The sequence below is a fragment of the Myxocyprinus asiaticus genome, chromosome 1 (assembly GCF_019703515.2).
Source record: "Myxocyprinus asiaticus isolate MX2 ecotype Aquarium Trade chromosome 1, UBuf_Myxa_2, whole genome shotgun sequence".
Taxonomy (NCBI): domain Eukaryota; kingdom Metazoa; phylum Chordata; class Actinopteri; order Cypriniformes; family Catostomidae; genus Myxocyprinus; species Myxocyprinus asiaticus.
The window spans coordinates 53,166,006-53,188,993 of NC_059344.1; the positions used below are offsets into that span (position 1 = coordinate 53,166,006).

Below are 22,988 nucleotides of genomic sequence, written 5' to 3' on the forward strand. Positions count from 1 at the left end.
CATCGACACAACGTCGAGTGAGTGACAGAAAGGGAACTCTCAGTGCATTGAGGTGAAACCGCTCAGAGGAAAAATTGATTTCTCAGAGTTATTTTTCCTTAGCTCAGGAGACTTGGTGGTGATTCTCAGCTCATTTTACTATCAACAGTGTCTCAGATGTTTCTCCTAAAATTTCTTAGGAGATATAAAAGTAGATACAAAGGAGACATGAGTAAGTTCTGAGAGAAAAAGAGTCAAAACTGAGAATGTGGTGTGAGAAAATCTCTTTATTGTCCTGTTGTAATTTCTTTCAAGACTCCATTATAGGAACATTTTATTGCTCGGAGGTTGCTCTTTCTAAGCTCAGGAACATGACATTTACATTTTAATTTATGCATTTGGCAGATGCTTTTATCCAGAGCAACTTACATTACACTTATTACAGGGACAATCCCCCTGGAGCAACCTGGAGAAACTTGCTCAAGGACACAATGGTGGTGGCTGTGGGAATTGAATCAGCAAACTTCTGATTACCAGTTCTGTGCTTTAGCCCACTACGCCACCACCACTCAAATTTGGAGTTTAGGTCTATATTAAGAGTGAAATGATGAGGAAATAGTGTTAGAGTTACACTTAATTGTTGACATACAGTAAGAGAATAGAGCTATACAGTTTATGTGCATAGGGCAGATCATTTGTTCTTGGAAGTAAGTCGATAGTTGTGTACAAGATGCCTTTATCCAAAGCGACTTAAAGAAGTCTTAATACAGGAACAATCACCCTGGAGCTTTTTTTTGCTGAAAGGCACAATGATGATGGCTTATGACTCAATTCTTGAATAATTTGATTATTAATAAATATTATATGGTAGTATTAAGAAATGTCTGAGTTCATATTGGGACCTCTGACTTGGTGCACTGTTTGTAAAGTTGTTTAGAGCTCTTCTGACACTTAAGAGAAGTCAAATGTGAGAGCACCAGAGTCTTTAGCTAAGGAGAAAAATGTGAGCACAGTGTGTGATGTTGTTGAGATTTTTTTTTAAACTTTAGAGGAGATAAATATGAGAAGCATGAGATTAAAGCAAAAGTTTCCATTTGATGTTCATCTAACCTCATTTCTATCTATGAGAAACATTTGAGTTATGAAAGAAATCTCATTTGTGATTTTTCTTTCCTCTGGGCGGCTTATCTGCTAAACTGAGCAATTAAAATGTTAGATAAAGAGAGAGTATGCAAGTTAATTGGCTAACTGATTACATGTCTAAGGACCTATCAGCTCATACCATGCTTAACACATCACATGTGAGCAAGCCAGTTGGCTAACAGATAACAAGATCATAGAACCTATCAGCTAGCACCATGTAGAGTTTCATGACTGAACTTCAAGCCATTTAGCATTATAATAAGCAAATTCGTGTTTCTACTCAAGAACTAGGCTAGAATCAAAATAATTTCCCCTCTGAATCCTTCATTACCTTTGAATTAAAAGTCCATATGGATTCCAGTTTCCACCTTAAAAAACTGTTGTAGTGTCCAAACTTCACACATGGACAACAGAATAATTTAACAAAACATGCCAAATTTAATAAATAATGATATTATTTATATAATATCAATATTTTAAATGATAAGGAAACCATAACAACCATAGGATCTGTTCTTTCAAAATTGGCAACTGTGGTCAGTTTTTCTTTTTTTCCAATTTGCTTGGACCCTGATGGTTGCTGCTGGTGACTATATTATTTGATTGGAATTACTTAAATGAGTTTTTCAATTAGTGTGAATGTGTGCAGGTGCAATTGTGTAGATGTCATGCTCAGGTTAGTTTGCAGCAGTGTTCTGTTCCAAAGTTTCTCTTTGAGCAGAGCAATCACTGTTAACAAGACATAACAAAATATTGCTAAGCATTTGTAAGTGTAAGGAGGACATATATCTTGGGATTATAAACAAAGTTGTATTTTTTATCATTTTTTTACCATTTTATCATCTTTTAGGTGAAAAGTCTGAACAATAAGAAAAGTAAGAGCACACCTCTCCTCAACAAGCCACACAATTTGAGGTATTATCCATGTCTGTAGAGCAAATGGTGCAGGTAGATTTATGTACTGAACTTTAGAACAAACCCCAGTCCATAAATATGAACAATAATAATGATGATGCTTGCCGTAAAGATGAAATGTGTAATTTATGCAACACTGCAGGCACCAAATAGAATTACAAAAAAATATGACTATTTTCCATCTTGTTTCTTTCTATAAACACTCCCTTCATCTGCCATTGGTCTGTCAAAACAGATAGTCCCACCCCAAACGCAGACAATTGGTTGAGCCAATGCTGCTGTGTTTGATTGTTCAGGATTGGTTTTGGTCACTTTTAACAAGCACCACTAAATATAAACCACAGTCCCATTTAATCCTTTTCCAAATGCTGAATAATATTTTGGTTAAGTTAGTTTAAGCAGTTAATGTGAGGGTTTTTAAACGGGGGCAGTGGTAGCTCAGCAGTTAAGGCTCTGGGTTACTGATCAGAAGGTCAGGGGTTCAAGCCCCAGCACTGCCAAGATGCCACTGTTGGGCCCTTGAGCAAGGCCCTTGACTCTATCTGCTCCAGGGGTGCTGTATCATGGCTGACCCTGCACTCTGACCCCAGCCTAGCTGGGATATGTGAAAAAGAAGAATTTCACTGTATATGTGCAAATGTGTGATGAATAAAGAAAATTATTATTATTATTAAACTGTGAAAGCCGTAATTTCACTTCCGCTCTCAAGGTGATTTAGGCTACAGTTTGTGAATTTGGGTATGTGTGAAATGTGTGTGCATGTGAGATTGAGAGTATTAAACTCAAAATCACTGCATTAGTGCTTTCTTTAATCAGTTAGATCAATAGTGTCTTTTAAAGATGTTGATAGGCATGGGTTCAGAGACTAAAAGGTAAGCAAAATGTGCTTTTAGAGGAGTGTGTGTGTTTGTCTATGCTTGTGAGTCCTTTGTGAAGATGTAATTGGCATTAAATTGGTAGAAGAAGTGAGCCAAGTAGATTCGGCATCCTTTGAGGAGAAGAGACGAGAAAAGTTTCATCAGAGAATGAATGACAGAGAATTTTAATGATGTGGAGGATTGCGAAGGAAGAGGGGTGTACGGGCAATAAAGAAATAAAGAGAAGTGAAACTGCTGTTTCAGAATAATGTAATAATGAATATAACTTGCACCATGCTACTCATATGAAAGGTATGATTATTCATAATGGTCAGTTTCCGTCCTCTTGCTGAGTTTCTTTTGATTATGAAGAAACAGACTTGTCTGCTGTGGATTTTAGACATCACTAATTGGCTTAAGGGTGATCTAGGTTCCTGGATCTTTGGTAATTGAGAAAGTCTCATCATTGAGCCTTCTTGATATCCAGATTAATGGTTGATTGGAGATTAACCCCCTCCTTGTCAGAAGTCTTTCATTTAGTCTTTTTTATTTTTATTTATTTATTTATTTATTTTGCTGTCATTTTTTCAAACAGAGAAAAATATTTTTCTGCAGCATTTGAGGGTACAATTATTTAAAAAATGTTTATACATAGTCTGCAGCTTCAGACCCATCATCAGAATGACCTAATTCAAAAGTGAAGTCTCCACCAGTTCTGTTAACTTCACAGATGCCAGTGCTAGAGTCAATATACAAAAATATCTAGAAATAACTAAATGAAAAAAAATAAAGATTTCAGAGATGACTGAGTGTCAATTTATTGTTACACAAAAGTGAAAGCAGTGTTTAAATAACCATTCCTGCATTCTGTAACATTTCCTCGTTTTATTTTATTTTATATTTTCTTTCTGTTTTTACATTCAAATGATTGTCTGAACATGACTGAGAATGACCTTACCAAGACCTGGCATACATGGTTATGTAATTTGATTATTATGTTGTAATATGTGCCAGAGCAAGCTGATTACAGCATAAATAATGCAGGCATGCTGAGACTCACAATGCACAAAGCACAGCACACACAAGATAAGAACACACCCATCAAATTAAAACTGAAAACCTCAAAGCTTCATTCAAATTTTCCTTTAATTGCAGCTGAAGCTCTTGATGCCCATGTGTGTGTGTGCATGTACATAGGATGCAATATGTTCTTTAACTGTATGCTTGTTTGCTGGCATTCAAATATACACTGACATTGTCCTCTTTATTTCTAGCAGTTCTTCACTCTCCCATCTTTCAACAGGTGTTTCGCAGTGGAGAAGGAATGGGCATTCGTCTGGACAGTGCCTCTGCTTTTCAGGGGGCCGTCATTTCCCCTCATTATGACTCGCTGCTGGTTAAAGTCATAGCCAGTGGCAAGGACCTCCCCACCGCTGCAACCAAAATGCACAGGGCGCTCACAGAGTTCAGAGTCCGTGGTGTTAAGGTAGGCCCCCTCAGCTGCATAATGTAAAACTGATTGGTTCATTGGGTTCCCTTAAAAGGTTATTGGTCTAATGGTTCAGTGTAATCCTTAAGGGCCACATGCTTGTGTGTCATGCAGTACATTAAAGCACTTTTGATCAAATATCTTTGCTGAAATGTTGTGTAGGGCACATACCTGTAGCCTACATGAAAACATGCAACTTTCACAGTTGTATGGCACTCCTGAAAGTAATCATCAAAATACATTATTGTTTTATGTGATTTGAATCTACTGATTTGTGTTTACCTTGTCGACTGAGAACACATTTAGTTTTTGAGGCTTCATGACTTCTAAAAACGTCTACTTTCTTTTGTATCCGAGGAAGCCTTTGATTATGTAGCTGTTTCAAAAATCCACAGAAACTCAGGAGATCAGAGGTTTATAAGACATAAATGTATTTTTTACAGAGATCTGACAGTGTCTCAACACAAAGTAGTCAAGGACAAACAGATATTGTGGGAGAAATGTATATTTTAAAGGAAAAATAATGAGAGCTGTCAATCAATTTTTTAATTGATAATAAAAAATAAAAAGAATCAAATTAATTACATGATACACTGATTAGTTTGTTTTATTTCCATATAGTTGAATATAAGCCTATCACATAAGCTTATCACTGACCTACAGTCCAAAGCAATACGTTTTGCAATTGAGTTTTGAGAACTGAATCTGTCTCAGGTAGACTTAGGGAATGTTCACACAGAATGCGTTCACAATTAATTAATGAAGTAGTTTGAAAAATGTGTCTTGAAACCACTGCATTATTTTACGCTGCATCTAGCTGCTTGTGAATAGCTTAATATTCTTACAGCTTATAGCTTATTGTGAGTTGTGTTATCTCGGGGCTGACTTTAGGTGTTACTTCAAACTTGTACTGCTCCAATCGTAGGAAAATTCCCTATTACTGAATTTACATAAGGGTCAGGGGCATGATTAATTGTGTTAATTTTTTAACACATTTTTATATAATTGATCACACTAAATTAATGTGTTAAATTGACAACGCTACTAATACTCAATCCTGGAAAACAGAAAGCAAGTTAGACCTTTAAGTTGCTGACTGAATATTTAGGATGTGAAAGGGCTGGTGACCCGGATATTTTACTTGTCACTGTCATGGTTGTTGTTAGTGCAGTCATGCCTATTTATCACATTCCCTATGGCACTTTGTGTAATAGGCGAAATTGTTCTGTCAGTGCACTGTGATATTCCAGCGTTAAGATCAATATTAGCCCACTATTAGGGGCTTGTTATCCTCTCAATCAGGCCTCTTAAAATGTTTCTTAATATACAAGTTTAACTATTAAACTGTTATTTTTACTTGCACTGTCCTTGCCCTCTGGCAACATGCAATATTCAAGCAATAACTCTTGTTTTTATTATATATATATATATATATATATATATATATATATATATATATATATATATATATATATATATATATATATATATATATATTTCTTTTTCTTTCTTTTTTTTATGTGGGTGACTCTGGTCTGGTTCCTCTTATTGTCCAAAATGGCCATATTTCAGATCTTCATAAGTCTCTTTTGACATCATACAATTTTTACACTAGTCATATCACACCAGCAGAACAGAGCTCTTTTTTTATCAGAGGCGATCAGACACTATCCAATTAGCCAGAATTAATTCTCCTGCCTGCAGTATTTTACCATTGGAATCTCTCCTAACGCTCGTTAGCTTCATAGACGAGATGTCTGAAAACCAGATTGTTCTGACCTGAAAAATGTTGGAACAGATGTTGTGTGTGTGTGTGTGTGTGGGGGGGGGGGGGGGTTGCAGGTTTAAGTTTACGAGAACTTTTTTTAGGATACAAACTGATAATTACAAGGGTATTATGCTATAAATATGGTTTATGAGGACATTTCTAGTATCCCCATAATTCAAATCGCTTAAAAAATACATACTAAACGATGTTTTATTGAAAATGTAAAATTGCAGAAAGTTTTCTGTGAGGGTTAGGTTTAGGGGTAGGGTTAGGGTTAGGGGATAGAATCTATAGTTCATACAGTATAAAAATCATTATGTCTAGGATAGTATAGTGCACTGAGGGAACTGATGCCTCCCGCTGATCCTTACTGGACACTCTGCGAATATGTGGAGAAAGCTCTGGAACTTTGTGGTTCCCTTTATACAGTAGATTATGGCGGGAACTCCAGGCCAAAACCTGCGTCTTCGGCTCCCTTGTCGAAGCCTTCCACGGCCCCTGTCCCGAAGCCTTCCACAGCCCCTGTCTCAAAGTTGTATGATCTACCACTAATATCGGTGAATAGGTCCATGAAGACCCTACCTCAAAAATTGTCTGTGCCCGCGCCTGCCACGGTCAACGAGCCAGCGCCCACGCCTGCCACGGTCAACGAGCCAGCGCCCACGCCTGCCACGGTCAACGAGCCCACGCCTGCCACGGCTAACGAGTTGCCAGCTTCGTCCATCCCAGAGCCAACGTTGTCAGCTTCGTCCATCCCAGACCCAGCGTTGTCAGCTTCGTCCGTCCCAGAGTCAGCATTGCCAACTTCGTCCATCCAGTGGAGGAGGAAGAGAAGAGAGTTTCTGTTCCCAAGTCTCTTCCCGTGAACATGACCACGGAGGTTGTTTCCAAGTCTCTGCCCACGACCACAGAAGTCATCCAGGACTCTTTGTCTCGAGCCTGCCGCGGCTCCGCCTTCCACGGCTCTGCCCCTTGAGCCTGCCGCGGCTCCGCCTTCCACGGCTCTGCCCCTCGAGCCTGCCATGGCTCCGCCTTCCACGGCTCTGCCCCTCGAGCCTGCCGCGGCTCCGTCTTCCACGGCTCTGCCCCTCGAGCCTGCTGCGGCTCCACCTCCCACGGCTCTGCCCCTCGAGCCTGCCGCGGCTCCGCCTCCCACAGCTCCGCCCCCAGAGTCTTCCACGGCTCCACCCACTCCCCCAGAGACTATTCCCCCAGTGGCTCTGCCCGCTCCCCAAGAGACTCTTCCTACAGTGGCTCCGCCCGCTCCTCAGAGACTGTTCCTCCAGCAGCTCCGCCCACACCCCCAGAGACTCCTCCTACAGCAGCACCACCGCCTGACCCAGTCACTGTCCTGCGGACGCCTCCCAGACTTCCTGACCCTCTCTTGGCCCTGCGGCTGCCTCCCAGGCCTCCTGACCCTGTCTCGGCACTGCGGCCGCCTCTCAGGACTCCTGACCCAGTCCCCAACTTGAGGTCATCTCCTTGCCGTCCGCCTGATCTGCCCTGGTCTCCTTGGTCTCCTGGCTGTCCGCCTGATCTGCTCTGGTCTCCCGGGTCTCCTGGCCGCCCTCCTGATCTGCTCTGGTCTACTTGGTCCTCCGAATCTGCAGCATCACCCTGGCTCTCCATCCCTCCAGCTCCACCTTAGTTTCAAGCCTCCCTGACTTTGCCTTATTCCTCTGCTCCCCTTGCCCCTTGTGCCCCCTCGAACTGCCTGTTTACCCCTTGTGCCCCCCTGAACCTGTTTTTCCCCACACCCCATGGACAATTTTTTTTTTTGGAGCATCTGGAATCCGCTCCTTAAGGGGGGCTCTGTCACATATTCCCTGTTTTTCAACACGTCTTAACATTTATGTTGAAATTTGTTTAGTTCCCATGTTCCTGTTTCCTGTTAGTTTTGTAGTCCTTTTGTAGTTTTATTTTATGATTGGTTTTCCCCTGATTGTTTCCCCAGGTGTTACTCGTTCCCTTGTTTGCCCCTGTGTATTTAAGCCCTTGTTTTCCCTGTTTTCGTTGTCAGTCTTCACATGTTTTGTCATGTTCTGTACCTGGTTCATTTTTATTCTGAGTTACTTTGTTCATCTTTTTTTTTCCATTAAAGGCTGCACTTAGATCCTCCATCCTTGCCAGCCTTGTTACAACATGTGTGAATGGAATGGAGGGATAGAATAAGGAGAGGTTGGGGTTGAAGGGAGCATGGGGTGGCAGAACAGGCAAAAGAGCAACTCAATGGGTGAGACGGTAACTGTAGATGACGTGTGAGTTGGTAGTGCCCATAGCAACTGTCACCAACAAGCATGTCTCACTGAGAACATGCACTGGTTGCAGTGTTTTTGAATTTTGGTGTGAAAGAGAAAGATCTGTTGATGCCAAAGCTTAAAACCTCTTCCAGTCTATGCCACATACCTATTACTTTATCATTTACTGCACACAACTCTAAACAAAACATTTGTATTTAATATACTTTATAGTGAAATGTATATACATTACATCATGCATTAAGTATTTTGAATGTTTGTCAGTAATATGTAAATTTATTTAAATATATTTAATACTAGATTGTTATCTAGGTAACGTGTAGTCTCTATGGGAAAAATAAAAAAGAGAGAGAGAAACTCTTTTACTAACCCTCTTTTAAAACATTTGTTGCTTAATTATCTCTGCACATTAAACTTTAATAGGATAAAGTATTTTACATTGAAAATATAACCACATATCACAATAATATGAAATTTTAAATCTTCTAATTTTGAGCAGAAAAACACTCTTCCAATGTCCAAATCTAAACAACTTTGCATTTAGGGTTTTCTGTACAAATGTAAGTTGCTGAATATGTCTTAAGATGTATCCACAAAGTGCAAATTTGATGCAAATTCTTCTCAGTGCTTCATAAAAAGAAGGACAAGAGCTATTGAGAGAGTACAGAAGGCAACATGTAAGAAGATAAAAAGATGACGTTGTAAAAAAGCAGAGAAAGATGTTGAAGCAGTCTAATATACTTAAAAGGGTTTCTGTGCTAAAAGCTCCCCTGTTTGTGGCATCTGTTCCTTTGAGCCATTCCTTGGTTTTGATGTGAATTGTTTGTTTGCAGACATGTTATCAGAGATGATGCTCTGGTTGAAGCACGATTGTAAGGAACAAGAATATGGGTGGAGGAGAGAGAAAGAGGAATAGAAAGATAAGAAAAAGATATAAGGGGAAAGAGAAGGGAAGTGGATCTTTGAAGAGAGGGCATTCAGGAAGCATCAAATCAAAGCACTATGGTCCTCTGATGTGCCCCACACCTTCTCCCTCTGTCTCTCTTTAAAACTATCTTTACTTTTTCCTTATTTCTCTGTCCCGCTTATGCTGTGCTCTTGGCTTGCTTTCCATCAATGCATCTAATCACCTTTTTCATTCATTATCTGCCTTTCACTGCTGCCTAGAGACACTTTATGAACAGAAGACAGAAATCTGTAAATTTTGGATCCTTATTCAAATCCCCACTCAGCTGTATTGAGAAGACAGGGAATAAGATCAGACTGTTGCAATAATAATAATTCAGACACATTAAAAGTTATAGAGCCTTATCTGTCCTTGACATGCTTAGCTGTGCTGAGAAAATGAACTGTAGAAAAACATTCTTATGAAATAAATCACTAGGATCACATGAGCTTAAAGGGATAGTTCACCCAAAAATTAAAAGTCCGTCATCATTTACTCATGCCCCAAAAATCAAATAAGGTAAGTAACACTTAATAATACATTTCATGAATAAATCATTTACAAACATTAGGCTTTATAATGCTTAGCAGATCATTAGTTGATGTATATTCAAATACTTAGAAATATGAGATAATGCACTTGTTAATGTTTACTAATGAATTTAACATTAACTGATGATCTGTTAAGCATTATGGAATGCAAATTCATATACTTACAAATGTTATTAAACCTTTATTCCTATATGGCCTTGCATATTTTTAACATCTACAAATTATTTTAAAACATTTTATTTTATGATTAACAGATCATTTGTTAATGTACATTTGAATGCTTACAAATTATTTATAAATGAGCTCATGCACTTTTCGACATTAACAAATGTTTTCATTAATTACTGGTATTTTTCACCACTACACACACTATTCATGTTTACAAATATTCACTAATCTCCAGCAAATAAGTAACTACTGTAAGGTTGGTAAAGGCCACACAATTGCTGTTTGTTTGTTAAGGTAATTATGCAGGCTTTTAATATTTCCACATCTTTACAAATCATTTATTCATTATTTGTTCATATTTTTGCAGTACTGAATCTAAAGTTGAAACTATTCATACAATGTAAATGTTTATAAAGGTTGACTAATAAATATTTAGTACATTTATGGTCATTGGGCTTTGAGCTACTATACCAAAGTTTTTGAAAGGGCTGGGTTTGTTAAATGTAGTTGTATACTTGCTACAGATATCAACAACACATACAGTAATAACAAGAACAATCTACATTATAACAGATTTATGATAGAAAACAAAACATGACTCAGTTGTGCTATATCTCGCAATATATATATATATATATATATATATATATATATATATATATATATATATATATATATATATATATAAAAAAATCTTTCAATGTTTTTTTTCCTGAAAAAATATTTACTTATACAGATTCTGACTAACATACATGTATGTTGTTTTCTGGATCCTCCATTTTTGAGTAGGCCCTAGTGCAAGCCTTGCAATAAAATGGTATTACACTGCAATTTTAATGAATGAACGCCTAATGACAGAAACTGTCAATTAAATATATATATATATATATATATATATATATATATATATATATATATATATATATATATATATATATATATATATATATAGGCAATAAACACAACATTTTGTTTCCAAAGTAAGTCTTGTTTTTAATGTTGTTACGTGTTATTAATGTCTGTAAGCATTACTGTCTGTATCAAACAATCAGCTTAATTTAACAAACAACCACATACACAAACTTTGTTACATTAGCTTTAAGTTCAATGCCCATAAAGTACTAAATAATTATTTGAAAACTTTATAAACATTTACAATAGATTAATTGTTCCCTATCTGTCACTCACTCGAAGTTTTGTCGATGTAGTGACACTAGGGGTCACTCTTGGGAGCCGAAACACCTCTGGTATTTGAAAAAAGGCCAATGAAAATTGACCAGTGGTATTTGCATACCACTCCCCTAAACATGCTGGAATAAAAGGAGCTGGTATGCAACCACTCATTCAGATTTTCTCTTCGGAGCCGAACGGTCGATGCTCACTGAGCAGAATTCCCACGGCTGTTCATTCACTTCTGCTGGATCTGACGGCGCATTTCAGCAGCTTCTCCCAACTCTGCACTGGTGCAATGCAGAGAACGCCCCTGGATATTCTAAAAAAAGAGTATATTTCTCTAAAAGAGCGGCACACACGGAACGTCTTTTTAAAGATGCCTTTCTGTTTGTGTGTTATTCCTGGTTCCACTTGTTATCTCTCGCCTTCTGATGGTCACAATCGCTGTCTCTCGTGTCTGGGCGCTGCCCACAATATATACAACCTACTGTACATTCTATATATATTATATATACCTTTTTTTTTATTGAATAATGTGTATCTATATTGTGTATTGTATATTGTACAGTGTATGTTATTATTTGTATATTGTGTTGTGTGTAATTATGTGTATGTTATTACTGTATATTGTGTTGTGTGTAATTATGTGTATATTAGACTTTAAATTGTGTTGTGTTAATTTGATGTTATTGTAAATTGGTATATGTCTCATCACTGTCACGACTGCTATGTTGATCGGAACTGCACCCACGAATTTCACACACCATTGCACTTGTGTATATGGCTGTGTGACAATAAAAGTGATTTGATTTGATTTTTGACACTGAGACAGCGTTCGTGGATGGGTCACGTACTCATTGCGAGAACATGTCCATGGCAACGATGCGGTCGCGGCTTGCCTTTGTAAGAAAGCAAGCCACCCCAGCGGCTCCCCACCCCGGTTCTTCTACCCATGGGTATGAGGCCAGCGCGGCTAGCACTGGGGGCGATTTGAGGACCCCAATGGGACCACCTCCGCCGGGTATCCCCCACGGATCTCCCATTCCCCAGCACGCTCGTCTGCCCCGATCAGGCTTCCGGATGAGTTCGACCTCTTATTCGGAGCCCGCGAAGGTGATGAGCTCTTGAGCACAGCATCGGAGAGAGGGCTCGTCCAGTCGGACGCGGAAGCCTCAGCTGGGCTCCTCCCCTCAGTTGCGGTCGCCCAGTCACAGGCTGACGCGGAGATGACGGACATGCTTTCCCGGGCAGCCACAAGCGTCGGGCTAGAGTGGAACCCTCCGCTCTCCCCTGAACCTTTGCGGCTCAATGATTGGTTCCTGGGCTCGCGGTGCCGCTCACAGCCATGCCTCGTCCCAGTTCCTTTCTTCCTGGAAGTGCACGTGGAGCTGACAAGGTCGTGGGAGGCACCTTTTACTGTCCAGTCCCGATCTTTCAGCTCCCCCGCCCTTACTACCCTCGATGGTGGGGTGGCCAAGGGCTATTCGGTGGTCACCCCGGTGGATAAGGTGCTCACGGTGCACCTATGCCCGCAGAGCGCCGCCACCTGGCGCGGACACCCAAAGCTCCTGCCCAAGGCCTGTAGGTTTACGTCATCCCTGATGGCCAAAGCCTACGGTGCCGCTGGACGAGCCACCTCTGCCCTGCACGCCATGGCTCTCCTGCAAGTCCACCAAGCCAAGGCGCTAAAGGAAGTGCACGAGGGTAGTTCCGCCCCGGGATTGATGCAGAAGCTGCACTCAGAGACCAAACTCGCTCTCCAGACGAGGAAGGTCACAGCGCGGTTTCTCGGGCGGGCGATGTACACCTTGGTGGGCCAGGAGTGCCACCTTTGGCTCAACCTGGTCGAGATGGGAGAGGCCGACAAGGCACGGTTCCTTGGCGCCCCCATTTCCCAGGTTGGCCTGTTCGGCGACACTGTCAAGGACTTTGCCCAGCAGTTCTCGGTGGTGAAGCAGCAGGCGGAGGCTATCCGGCACATCCTGCCCCGGCGCGGCTAAAGATCCCGCACCCAGTCTGCTAGTCGACCAAGGGCATCCCCCTGCGGTGACTGCACCAGCTCTGCCGCAGCCCGCCCCTGCGGCCCGGCCCTGGTGTGGAGCCCACCACAGGAAGCAGACGCCACACATCTCATGGCCGCCACCAAGAACCCGTGAAAGGCTTCGAAGAGCCCCTGAGATGTGCGACCCAGGTACGATGAAACCCGCTGCTCTGGAGCTGGTAAGCAGACCACTCCATCCCCCGGTGGAGGGCCGGGAGGAGAATCTTTTGTTACCTTTTCATTTAATTTCGCCGCATGCCCAAGTGGCTGTGGTACCCAAGAGTTCAGCAAGAGCAGTTTCCTTGTTCCCTGGGTCACATACCCGGTGCGCACGGCTGTCATCACGACCACTGTCCACCATTCCATTTTGGCAGGTTTGGCACTCCAGCGGTGGTCTCCCCACCCCTGCGCGCCCAGCTGTGGCACAAATCCACCCCTGATGTGATGGTCTCCACAGGTCACGAGGACAGGCCTCTTCCTCCCCCGTCCTAGACTGTTCCGGGGGTGGTCACAAGGAGCCAGGTAAGTGCTTCGATATCCCTGAACTCAGCATGGCCACGACACGGCATGGCACCTCAGGCTCCTCCCTGCAGCGAGGCCCCACCCGCCGATATGTCCGACGAGATTGTCCCCTTCGTCCCCCTCGCCCGGAGCTTGGACGCGTGGCTTGCGCTTTCCAATCCATCGCGATGGCTGGTCCGAACTGTACGACTTGGCTATGCGATTCAGTTCACCAGGCGTCCGCCCAGGTTCAACCTCGGTGAAGGGCGAGAACACTGCTACCTTGCGCGTGGAAATCGCTACCCTCCTACGGAAGGGTGCGATAGAGCCTGTCCCTCCGGCCGAGATGAAGCCGGGGTTTTACAGCCCCTACTTCATTGTATCAAAAAAAGGTGGTGGGTTGCGGCTAGTCTTGGACCTGCGAGTACTGAACCGGGCTTTACACAGACTCCCATTCAAGATGCTGACACAAAAACGCATTCTAGCGAGCGTCCGGCATCAAGATTGGTTCACGCCAGTAGACCTGAAGGACGCATACTTCCACGTCTCGATTCTACCTTGACACATACCCTTCTAGCGGTTTGCATTCAAGGGTCGGGTGTATCAGTACAAGGTCCTCCCTTTCGGCCTGTCCTTGTCCCCTCGCGTCTTCACAAAGGTCACAGAGGCAGCCCTTGCCCCGTTAAGGGAAGTGGGCATCCGCATCCTCAACTATCTCGATGATTGGCTAATCCTAGCTCACTCTCGGGATGTGTTGTGTGCACACAGGGACCTGGTGCTCTCGCACCTCAGCCGACTAGGGCTTTGGGTCAACTGGGGAAAGAGCAAGCTCCTCCTAGTTCAGAGCATCTCTTTTCTCAGCTTGGAGTTGGACTCGGTCTCGATGATGGCACGCCTCACGAACGAGTGCACTCAGTCGGTGCTGACCTGTTTGAAGGTGTTCAGACAGAAGACAGCAGTTCCACTGAAACTGTTTCAGAGGCTCCTGGGGCATATGGCATCCTCAGCGGTGGCCACTCCGCTCGGGTTAATGCATATGAGACCACTTCAGAACTGGCTCCAGACTCAAGTCCCGAGATGGGCATGGCGCCGCTGGACACATCGCGTGGCCATCACGCCGGTCTTTCACCGCCTCTTCAGCCCTTGGACCGACCTCACATTTCTACGGGCAGGCGAATTCCCCTGAGGAAGGACCTTCTTTCTCAGGGACGGGGCACCATCTGGCACCCATGACCAGACCTCTGGAATCTCCATGTCTGGCCCCTGGAGGGGTTGCAGAAGACTTGAGTGGCCTACCACCCGCGGTGGTAGACACGATCACTCAGGCTAGGGCCCCTTCTACAAGGCACCTATATGCCTTGAAGTGGTGTCTGTTCACTAAGTGGTGTTCTTCCCGACACGAAGACCCCCAGAGATGCGCAGTCAGATCGGTGCTTTCCTTCCTGCAGGAGAGGTTGTAAGGGTGGCTGTCCCCCTCCACCTTGAAGGTGTATGTAGCCACTATAGCGGCACACCACGACACAGTGGACGGTAGTCCTTAGGGAAGCACAACCTGATCATCAGGTTTCTGAGAGGCACCAGGAGGTTGAATCCCTTCAGACCGCACCTCATTCCCTCATGGGACCTCTCTGTAGTTCTTCAGGGTCTACAGAGAGCCCCCTTTGAGCCCCTGCAGTCAGCTGAGCTTAAGGCACTCTCTTTGAAGACTGCCCTCCTGAGTGCACTCACTTCCATCAAGAGTGTAGGAGACCTGCAAGCGTTCTCTGTCAGCGAAACGTGCCTGGAGTTCAGTCTGGGCTACTCTCACGTGATCCTGAGACCCCGACTGGGCTATGTGCCCAAGGTTCCCACAACCCCTTTTAGGGATCAGGTGGTGAACCTGCAAGCACTGCCCCAGGAGGAGGCAGACCCAGCCCTGATGTTGCTGTGTCCGGTGCAGGCTTTATGCATCTATATGGATCGCACGCAGAGCTTTAGTGTCTCTGAGCAGCTCTTTGTCTGCTTTGGTGGACAGCGGAAAGGAAGCGTGGTCTCCAAGCAAAGGATCGCCCACTGGGTCATTGATGCCATAACATGGCATATCACGGCCAGGACGTGCTGCCCCCGGCAGGGCTATGAGCCCATTCTACCAGGAGTATGGCGGCCTCCTGGGCCTTGACTAGTGGCGCCTCTCTAACAGACATTTGCAGAGCAGCGGGCTGGGCAACACCCAACATCTTTGCGAGGTTCTACAATCTCCGGGTGGAACTGGTTTCATCCCGTGTTGTGGCAATCACAAGCAGGTAAGTCCAGGACAGCTGGCCGGGTGTATCGCTTGTGCATAGCGCCTTTCACCTCCCCTGAGCTGAAGACGTGCGCTGTTGACTCCCAGTAGTGTTCACAAACTGTCTTCCCTGGATGATTTCCTCCGATCCCTGTGGCAGACAAGTTTGTGGAGAAACTCGCTGCCAGCTCAGTACATGTGCTAACTAAGCCCTGTACTGGGGTAGGTGCTCCGCATGTGTTGGTTCCCCATAGGTAACCCCATGCGATGTATATCTTCCGCTAATTAGTTTCCCTGTTGGTAAACTGCATCTTCCTTCAGTCTCGATGACCGCAGAGACCCCTCTGCCCCAGTCACCATGTTTGTAGAAACTCCTCCCCCCATACGGTAGGACCTACCATGGGACTTCTCCACATGACATACTTCTGACAAAGCTCGGCAAGGCCATGTGACGTATTTCCACTCAAATACCCCCACTCTCTCTGGGCAGGGTGTGGTCTCTGCGGTGTCTTCCCCTTGGGAGGGACACTCCCCCGATGTAGACCTAGTGGCCCCAGTCAGTTAACTCTTTTTTGGGGAGAGAAAAAAAAAGAGGATAAGAGGCCATGACTGGGCTAGCCTGTCTCTATCTTTTGGGCAGTCAACTTGTCCCTGAAGGGCCGTTCGACACTCATAACAGCGTTGGGGGAGGTTACCTGTCAGCCTGGTGCGCTGCTACAAGGCACAGAGCGATCTGCCCGTCACACACCGCCAGTTCACGTATCACAGTTCAGCCAGTTGTGGCGTTTCGTATAGGGACCCCTAGTGTCACTACATCGACACAACGTCGAGTGAGTGACAGATAGGGAATGTCCTGGTTACTTGCATAACCTCTGTTCCCTGATGGAGGGAACGAGACGTTGTGTCCCTCCTGCCACAATGCTGGACTACCCGCTGAAATGGCCGGGACCTTGTCTCGGCTCCTCAGCACAAAACCTGAATGAGTGGTTGCATACCAGCTCCTTTTTTATCGTATGTTTGGGGGAGTTGTATGCAAATACGACTCGCCAATTTTCATTGGCCTTTTTTCAAAGACCAGAGGTGTTTCGGCTCCCAAGAGTGACTACATCGACACAGTGTCTCGTTCCCTCCATCAGGGAACGGAGGTTACGCAAGTAACCAGGACGTTTCACCTTAAGATTTGGTACTGCAAAAATATTAACAAATAATTAATAAACAATTTGTGAAGATGTGTAAATAGTAAACAATAACATTGTTTACATTTACATTGTGTGTAAACAATGTACATGCTTACATACTAAAGAATTTGTTTCCCAATTAGCTGGACATTAATTAATTAATTTTACAACATTAATAGTTTTTGAAGGGGTGAAAAATCGGAATAATTTCTTAAAACATTTCTAAATGTAAAAAAAAAGCTCATTTATGAATAAATTATGAAAAAGTTTAATGACATTTGTAAGCATTCTAATGTACATTGACAAACGTGCCTCTATTTTTGTGAGCTCGCAAAGTGCAGTGATACACGTAACGACCGTGGGAAATGTCTTAACCAATTTTCGTGACAGCGCTAATTCTAATTGCAATTTTTGTGCCAGCGCAAAGCGCAAGTGGGTGTGGGTGAGAGTGTTTGCACTATTGTGGGTTTATGCTCGCAAACTGTGGGTGTATTGTATGTTAATTAAGTGGCGCAAAGCGCAATATGCTATTTTCCTGAGAAATAGGTTGTTGCGCTAAGACATTTGAAAACCACGTCTTAACTCAACACAAAGTTTAAACTCAGTTCCTGCATTTGAAGTTTGGAGCTTCCACCAACAGGTTGTAATAAAGTTAATGTCCAAACTCTGAAAATATAGTAGAACGTCAAATTGTGTACCTGACGATCAGATTTGTAGCCGTCTTCTATGAAACAAAGATGAACACATATCACGATAATATGACATTTTAAATCTTCTAATTTTGAGCAGAAATACACTATTCCATTGTTCACCACTGATCTGATCTTCTAAATCTAAACAACTTTGCATATAGGGTTTTTTGTACAAAGGTAAGTTGCTGAATATGTCTTAAGATGTATCCACAAAGTGCAAGTTTGATGCAAATTCTTCTCAGTGCATCAAAATCAAAATCGACCGGTAGAAGTGCGTGCCGATACAATCACTGTTAATACTAGCCATGATTTGTGCGTCAGTAGATGAAAATGATTAATAATACTTACATTCTCTGTAATTTAATGGAGCCTACATCCAAATTCTGATGAGAATCACATTTTCCATCCATATAAAAGGAGCTTGTCACTAACTACGTTTCCATCCAAGGATTTTTTGCAGAAAAAGTTTTAGCGCATCAAAATAAAACTGATGGAAATGCAAATTATCGCTAAAATTTCACAAGTGTCGACATAATATTTTTACGTTAAACTCTATGTCGATACTTCAAATGTCACAAAAAACTGTCTTGGAAACACTTTTTGTCGAGAAAAGTGCCATTAACGCAAAAATATAGTGTCACATTACAGAATTTACCCCAACCGTTAGCCTGTTAATCAAGAAGACGGTATACATCCTTGAAAGCTAATTTATTGTACGTGATTATGGATAGATCTTAATGGCATATAGATCTGATGCTGTAAACATGACACTTCCAGGAGTGCCAACACAAATACACTACCGGTCAAAAGTTTTGAAACACTTGACTGAAATGTTTCTCATAATCTTAAAAATCTTTTGATCTGAAGGCGCATGCTTAAATGTTTGAAATTAGTTTTGTAGACAAAAATATAATTGTGCCACCATATAAATTTATTTCATTATAAAACTAAAATTTAATTAAAAAAACAAATGTTTTTTTTTAAATTGATGACTTGGACCAAATAATAAAGAAAAGCAGCCAATAATGCCCAACATAGATGGGAACTCCTTCAATACTGTTTAAAAAGCATCCCAGGGTGTTACCTCAAGAATTTGGATGCTAAAATATAACAGTTTTGATTTATTTTGGATTTTGTTTAGTCACAACATAATTCCCATAGTTCCATTTATGTTATTCCATAGTTTTGATGACTTTACTATTATTCTAAATGTGAAAAAAAATAAAATATATAATAAAGAATGAGTAAGTGTTTCAAAACTTTTGACCGGTAGTGTATCTCGTATCATGCACATTGACAAGTGCACGGAGAACAAATGAATGGCCACTGTTTGCGATTAATATAATCGTGGTAGCCATCCGTTTATTTATTAAAGTTGCTTTTCCACACCATTCAGAATAATAGACAGCAGGCATGGAATTAGCCCATTATACAAAAAAAAAAAAAAATACATATCATTTCTATGCACAAAGATGTTTTAGATTAAAAATGAATACACAATAGAAAAGCTTCAGTGTGCTTTTTTGGAACACTAACATAACCCAATCCTATAAAATCATTGTTTAGCTTACTTTTGAAAAAATGCCAGCAAAATTCCCTGTATTCATTTAAATAAATTAGCCTACAATGAATAAAGCATTAAATTAAATAATTAATTGCCAAACGAAAAAAAATTAATATATTGTTAGGCCTATATACTTGCCTTTTCTTTACACAAACTTAAATTAGCCTTACACTGTTCTGTATATGAAAAAAGTCAGCTGAATGACATTTTCAAAATGTTCTACACTTTTTTTTAAGACTATAAACTATCAGAACTATTTGTCCAATGCTGAGTTCACTTTCAGAAAAACGAGCTTTTGAAAATGTAAAAACTTTTAAATATTTTAAATCTAACCCTCTTTACCTTGGATCGCATTTGCTGAGCTTCTTCAGAAAATGTAAATTGCATTATGACGTTAAAATTAATTTTAGATGATAATCAAGTTCAGTTGGTCGTTAAAAGTTGCTGGACAAATATGTGGGATATAATGCAGTTGTGATGGCAATGCTTTAGATTAGATGATTGTTCAAAATAGCCTATTGAATATCAGGAATGTATCATATATGTAAACCCTGATATTAAACCGCATCCATTTTTCTTTAAGAGCTGTGCACACAGCATATACACATCGATGGATGGTCCTTATACTAAGATTTAAAGTTTCCCCCACTACTTGGTGCAGGTTGCCAGCTTGAACAGGGCCATGACGATGTTGGAACCGGTGGCAACCTGTGAGAGGCGCAACATCAGGACCAATATTACAGTCCTATCAGAAGGGCAACCGCTCCCTTTTGACTGCAATTCCGTCTTCTGATTGCATTTTTTTGTGAAATTAAAATGACAGTAAGCTGGCTAATTTCAATGAATTGTCTCAATACTCTCCCCATTTTACCAAAACTTCGGAGGAAAAAAAATTAGGGACATCTGGGAGGCGAAAGGTACACAATTAGTGATAAACACACATTTCTGTATTGAAACGGCTTAAGGGCAGATTTCTTTTGCGATAAATCAAAACTTATGCAACAAAGTGTTTTTTTTTTTTTTAAGCATTATGTCATCACACACAATTTTTATCGATAAAAGGTCATTTGAATGGAAACAGGCAGAAGACGGCAAATTTCGCAATTTTTTTTTTTATGCATTTTCATTTTGGCGATAACAAAATAGCGTGAAAAGTTGATAGAAACTAGGCTACTGTCATAGAAATATGCCCGACATTCAACGAGGCCAAAGTTAATGCACAAAAGAATGTAATTTTCAATTCTTCTAATTCACTGCATACAGTCCATTTACACTGCCAATTTCTTATGAATGTGCTGTCTTGGTTTATATCGCTGGTGCTTGAGGGAATGGACTATATTAGGATGCAGACGTTGGAATAATATCCGGAGAAAACCTCAGAATTAAACTGCAATTAATTCAGCCCACTTGCGCATTGCGCGTACGATTTGGCCAAACCTACTTGCGCCTAGACTTAGGGCATGTTTGCACGAAAATAAAAAAGTTTCATGGCCATGCCCACTGACTTTGCACTTATGACTTATGGCATAGCGCTGCGATTAATGCTAGTGCTCTTAAAATAGGGCCCATGATCTGTTAATCATAATATAACATTTGTTAAAATCATTTGTAGATATTAAAAAGTGCAAAGCCATATATGAATGAAAGTTTAAGAATATTTGTAAGTATTTGAATTTACTAATGAACTAATGAACTAATGATCTGTTAAGCATTATGTAATCATGGTAAAATTTGTTAACATTAACATTAACAAAATTCGTTAACATTAACAAAATGTTAACATTAAAAAAAAAATTTTTTTGTCTTCTACCTTTGATGAATTAAGGAATTACCTTTGATATGAACTAAGCCATTGATAATTTATTGTTTTAAGTCATGTCATTTTTATTTGTATAGTGCTTTTCACAAAACCCATCATTTCAAAGCAGCTTCACCTCATTACCTCAACAATAATGAACCAATAACTTCACATGTTCATAAATATATTCATCCACTCTTATTCATTCTAAATGAGATATGGTATGCCGTCATGAAAACATTATAATAGACTTGTCTTAAGTGACACAATTATTACTTGGAAATCTGTCTCTGCCTCTCATCTCCATTTCCATCCGTCTTTGTTTGATTTGACTTCAAATGGTGCTTCATACATTTAATTGACTTATGTGGTTCATTCATTTAGTTGATTCTGAGTTAAAGTTGTTACATGGACAATTGTTTGTGTGTTGTGTGAAAAAGTTTTCAAGGTTGATCATTAATGAGAATTCTTGAGTCAAGGAGAGATCAGAAGGTTTGTTTAGTAGTACATATATAATTAAAATCTAAAGAACACAAAGAGAGAGAACAGGCAGAGAAGTGGAAGGAAGAGGGAAATCGAGAGATAGAGAGTAGGAGGAATAGGCACAATAAGATAAAGAAAGAATTTGGAGAGAGAGAGAGAGAGAGATTCATTTTTTTTTTTTTTTTTTTTTTTGGTAGATATATAACATTAAGAGTGTGAGTAATGGTCTTACACTCAGAAAAAATGTTTCCAAAAGAATCACTTTAGAAGGGAAGTGCACAGCTTAGATCTCACACACCTACACTCAAAATAACTGTTTAATTGAGCTATTAATAAGTAATTACAAGACTACTAAGGATAACGTTTAGTTCTCAACTGTAAGTGTGTGTGCTTGTTCACCTAGTTGCATGTTTGCAAGTTGCTGAATATCTTCCAGTAAAGCGCTCTGTTACACACATCCACATGTTTATATGCACATGTTGAAGGAGGAGGAGTGAACAGAGCTTTGAAGCTTTAATAGGGATTTTGATGTTGGGAATTGCTGTGAACGCCTTTGAAAGAAGCAACAAAAAGTCAGGATTGAACGAGAGAACAGAGAGGAATGAGTGGGTAGATAGATAAGGTTGAGTGAAAATCTAAAAAGAGAGAAAACAAAATCGCCTTTTTGTAGGTTTGGGCTTTTATACTGTAATCTGAGAGGTTTCATGGTACTGGACTGGATAAGTGTATTGGGGAATCTGGACAGCAGTGGCGTTTCAAACATGCAACATCAAAGAGTGTAGGCATCTTTTCCTACGGTCCCTGAAACACATGTACATAATGAAGCCAAAGTGCCAAGCATACGAAAGAAGTCTTGTGGTTTAAATGAAAAAACATGTAGGTTAATGATGCAAGTGACCTCTTGATTGTGGGAGCAGTGCATCTTATTATTTATTAATTTATTTATTTATAAAAAAATCAAATTAAAAAAAGACTGTAAGTAGGGCTGCACAATTAATCTCACAGTGAAATCGGAAAGAGTAGGTCGACTTTTCTTTAGCTAAAATGGGTATATGCTTACCGAAATTTAAAACACTGCCCCCAGTGGCCAAAGCTATAAGCGTTGTTGGGCAAATAGGCACGTGTCGGCTCCATTTATGTCCAGGAGAGATCACAAAAAGCTAGTTGTGAAGCGAGTTCCTTCCAGCCATACAGGATGTAATACAGTGAAGAGGAAGGCAT

General features: G+C 41.2%; 1 protein-coding gene across 1 annotated transcript in view; it reads left to right on the forward strand.

The window, feature by feature from the left end:
* The window catches only part of LOC127441263 (pyruvate carboxylase, mitochondrial-like), a 235,469-nt gene that overhangs the window by 103,646 nt on the left and 108,835 nt on the right, over positions 1-22,988 (forward strand). The window contains exon 10 of the mRNA XM_051698466.1: positions 4,198-4,380. Coding sequence (XP_051554426.1) covers positions 4,198-4,380 — 183 coding nt within the window. The remainder of the gene's footprint in view (positions 1-4,197; positions 4,381-22,988) is intronic.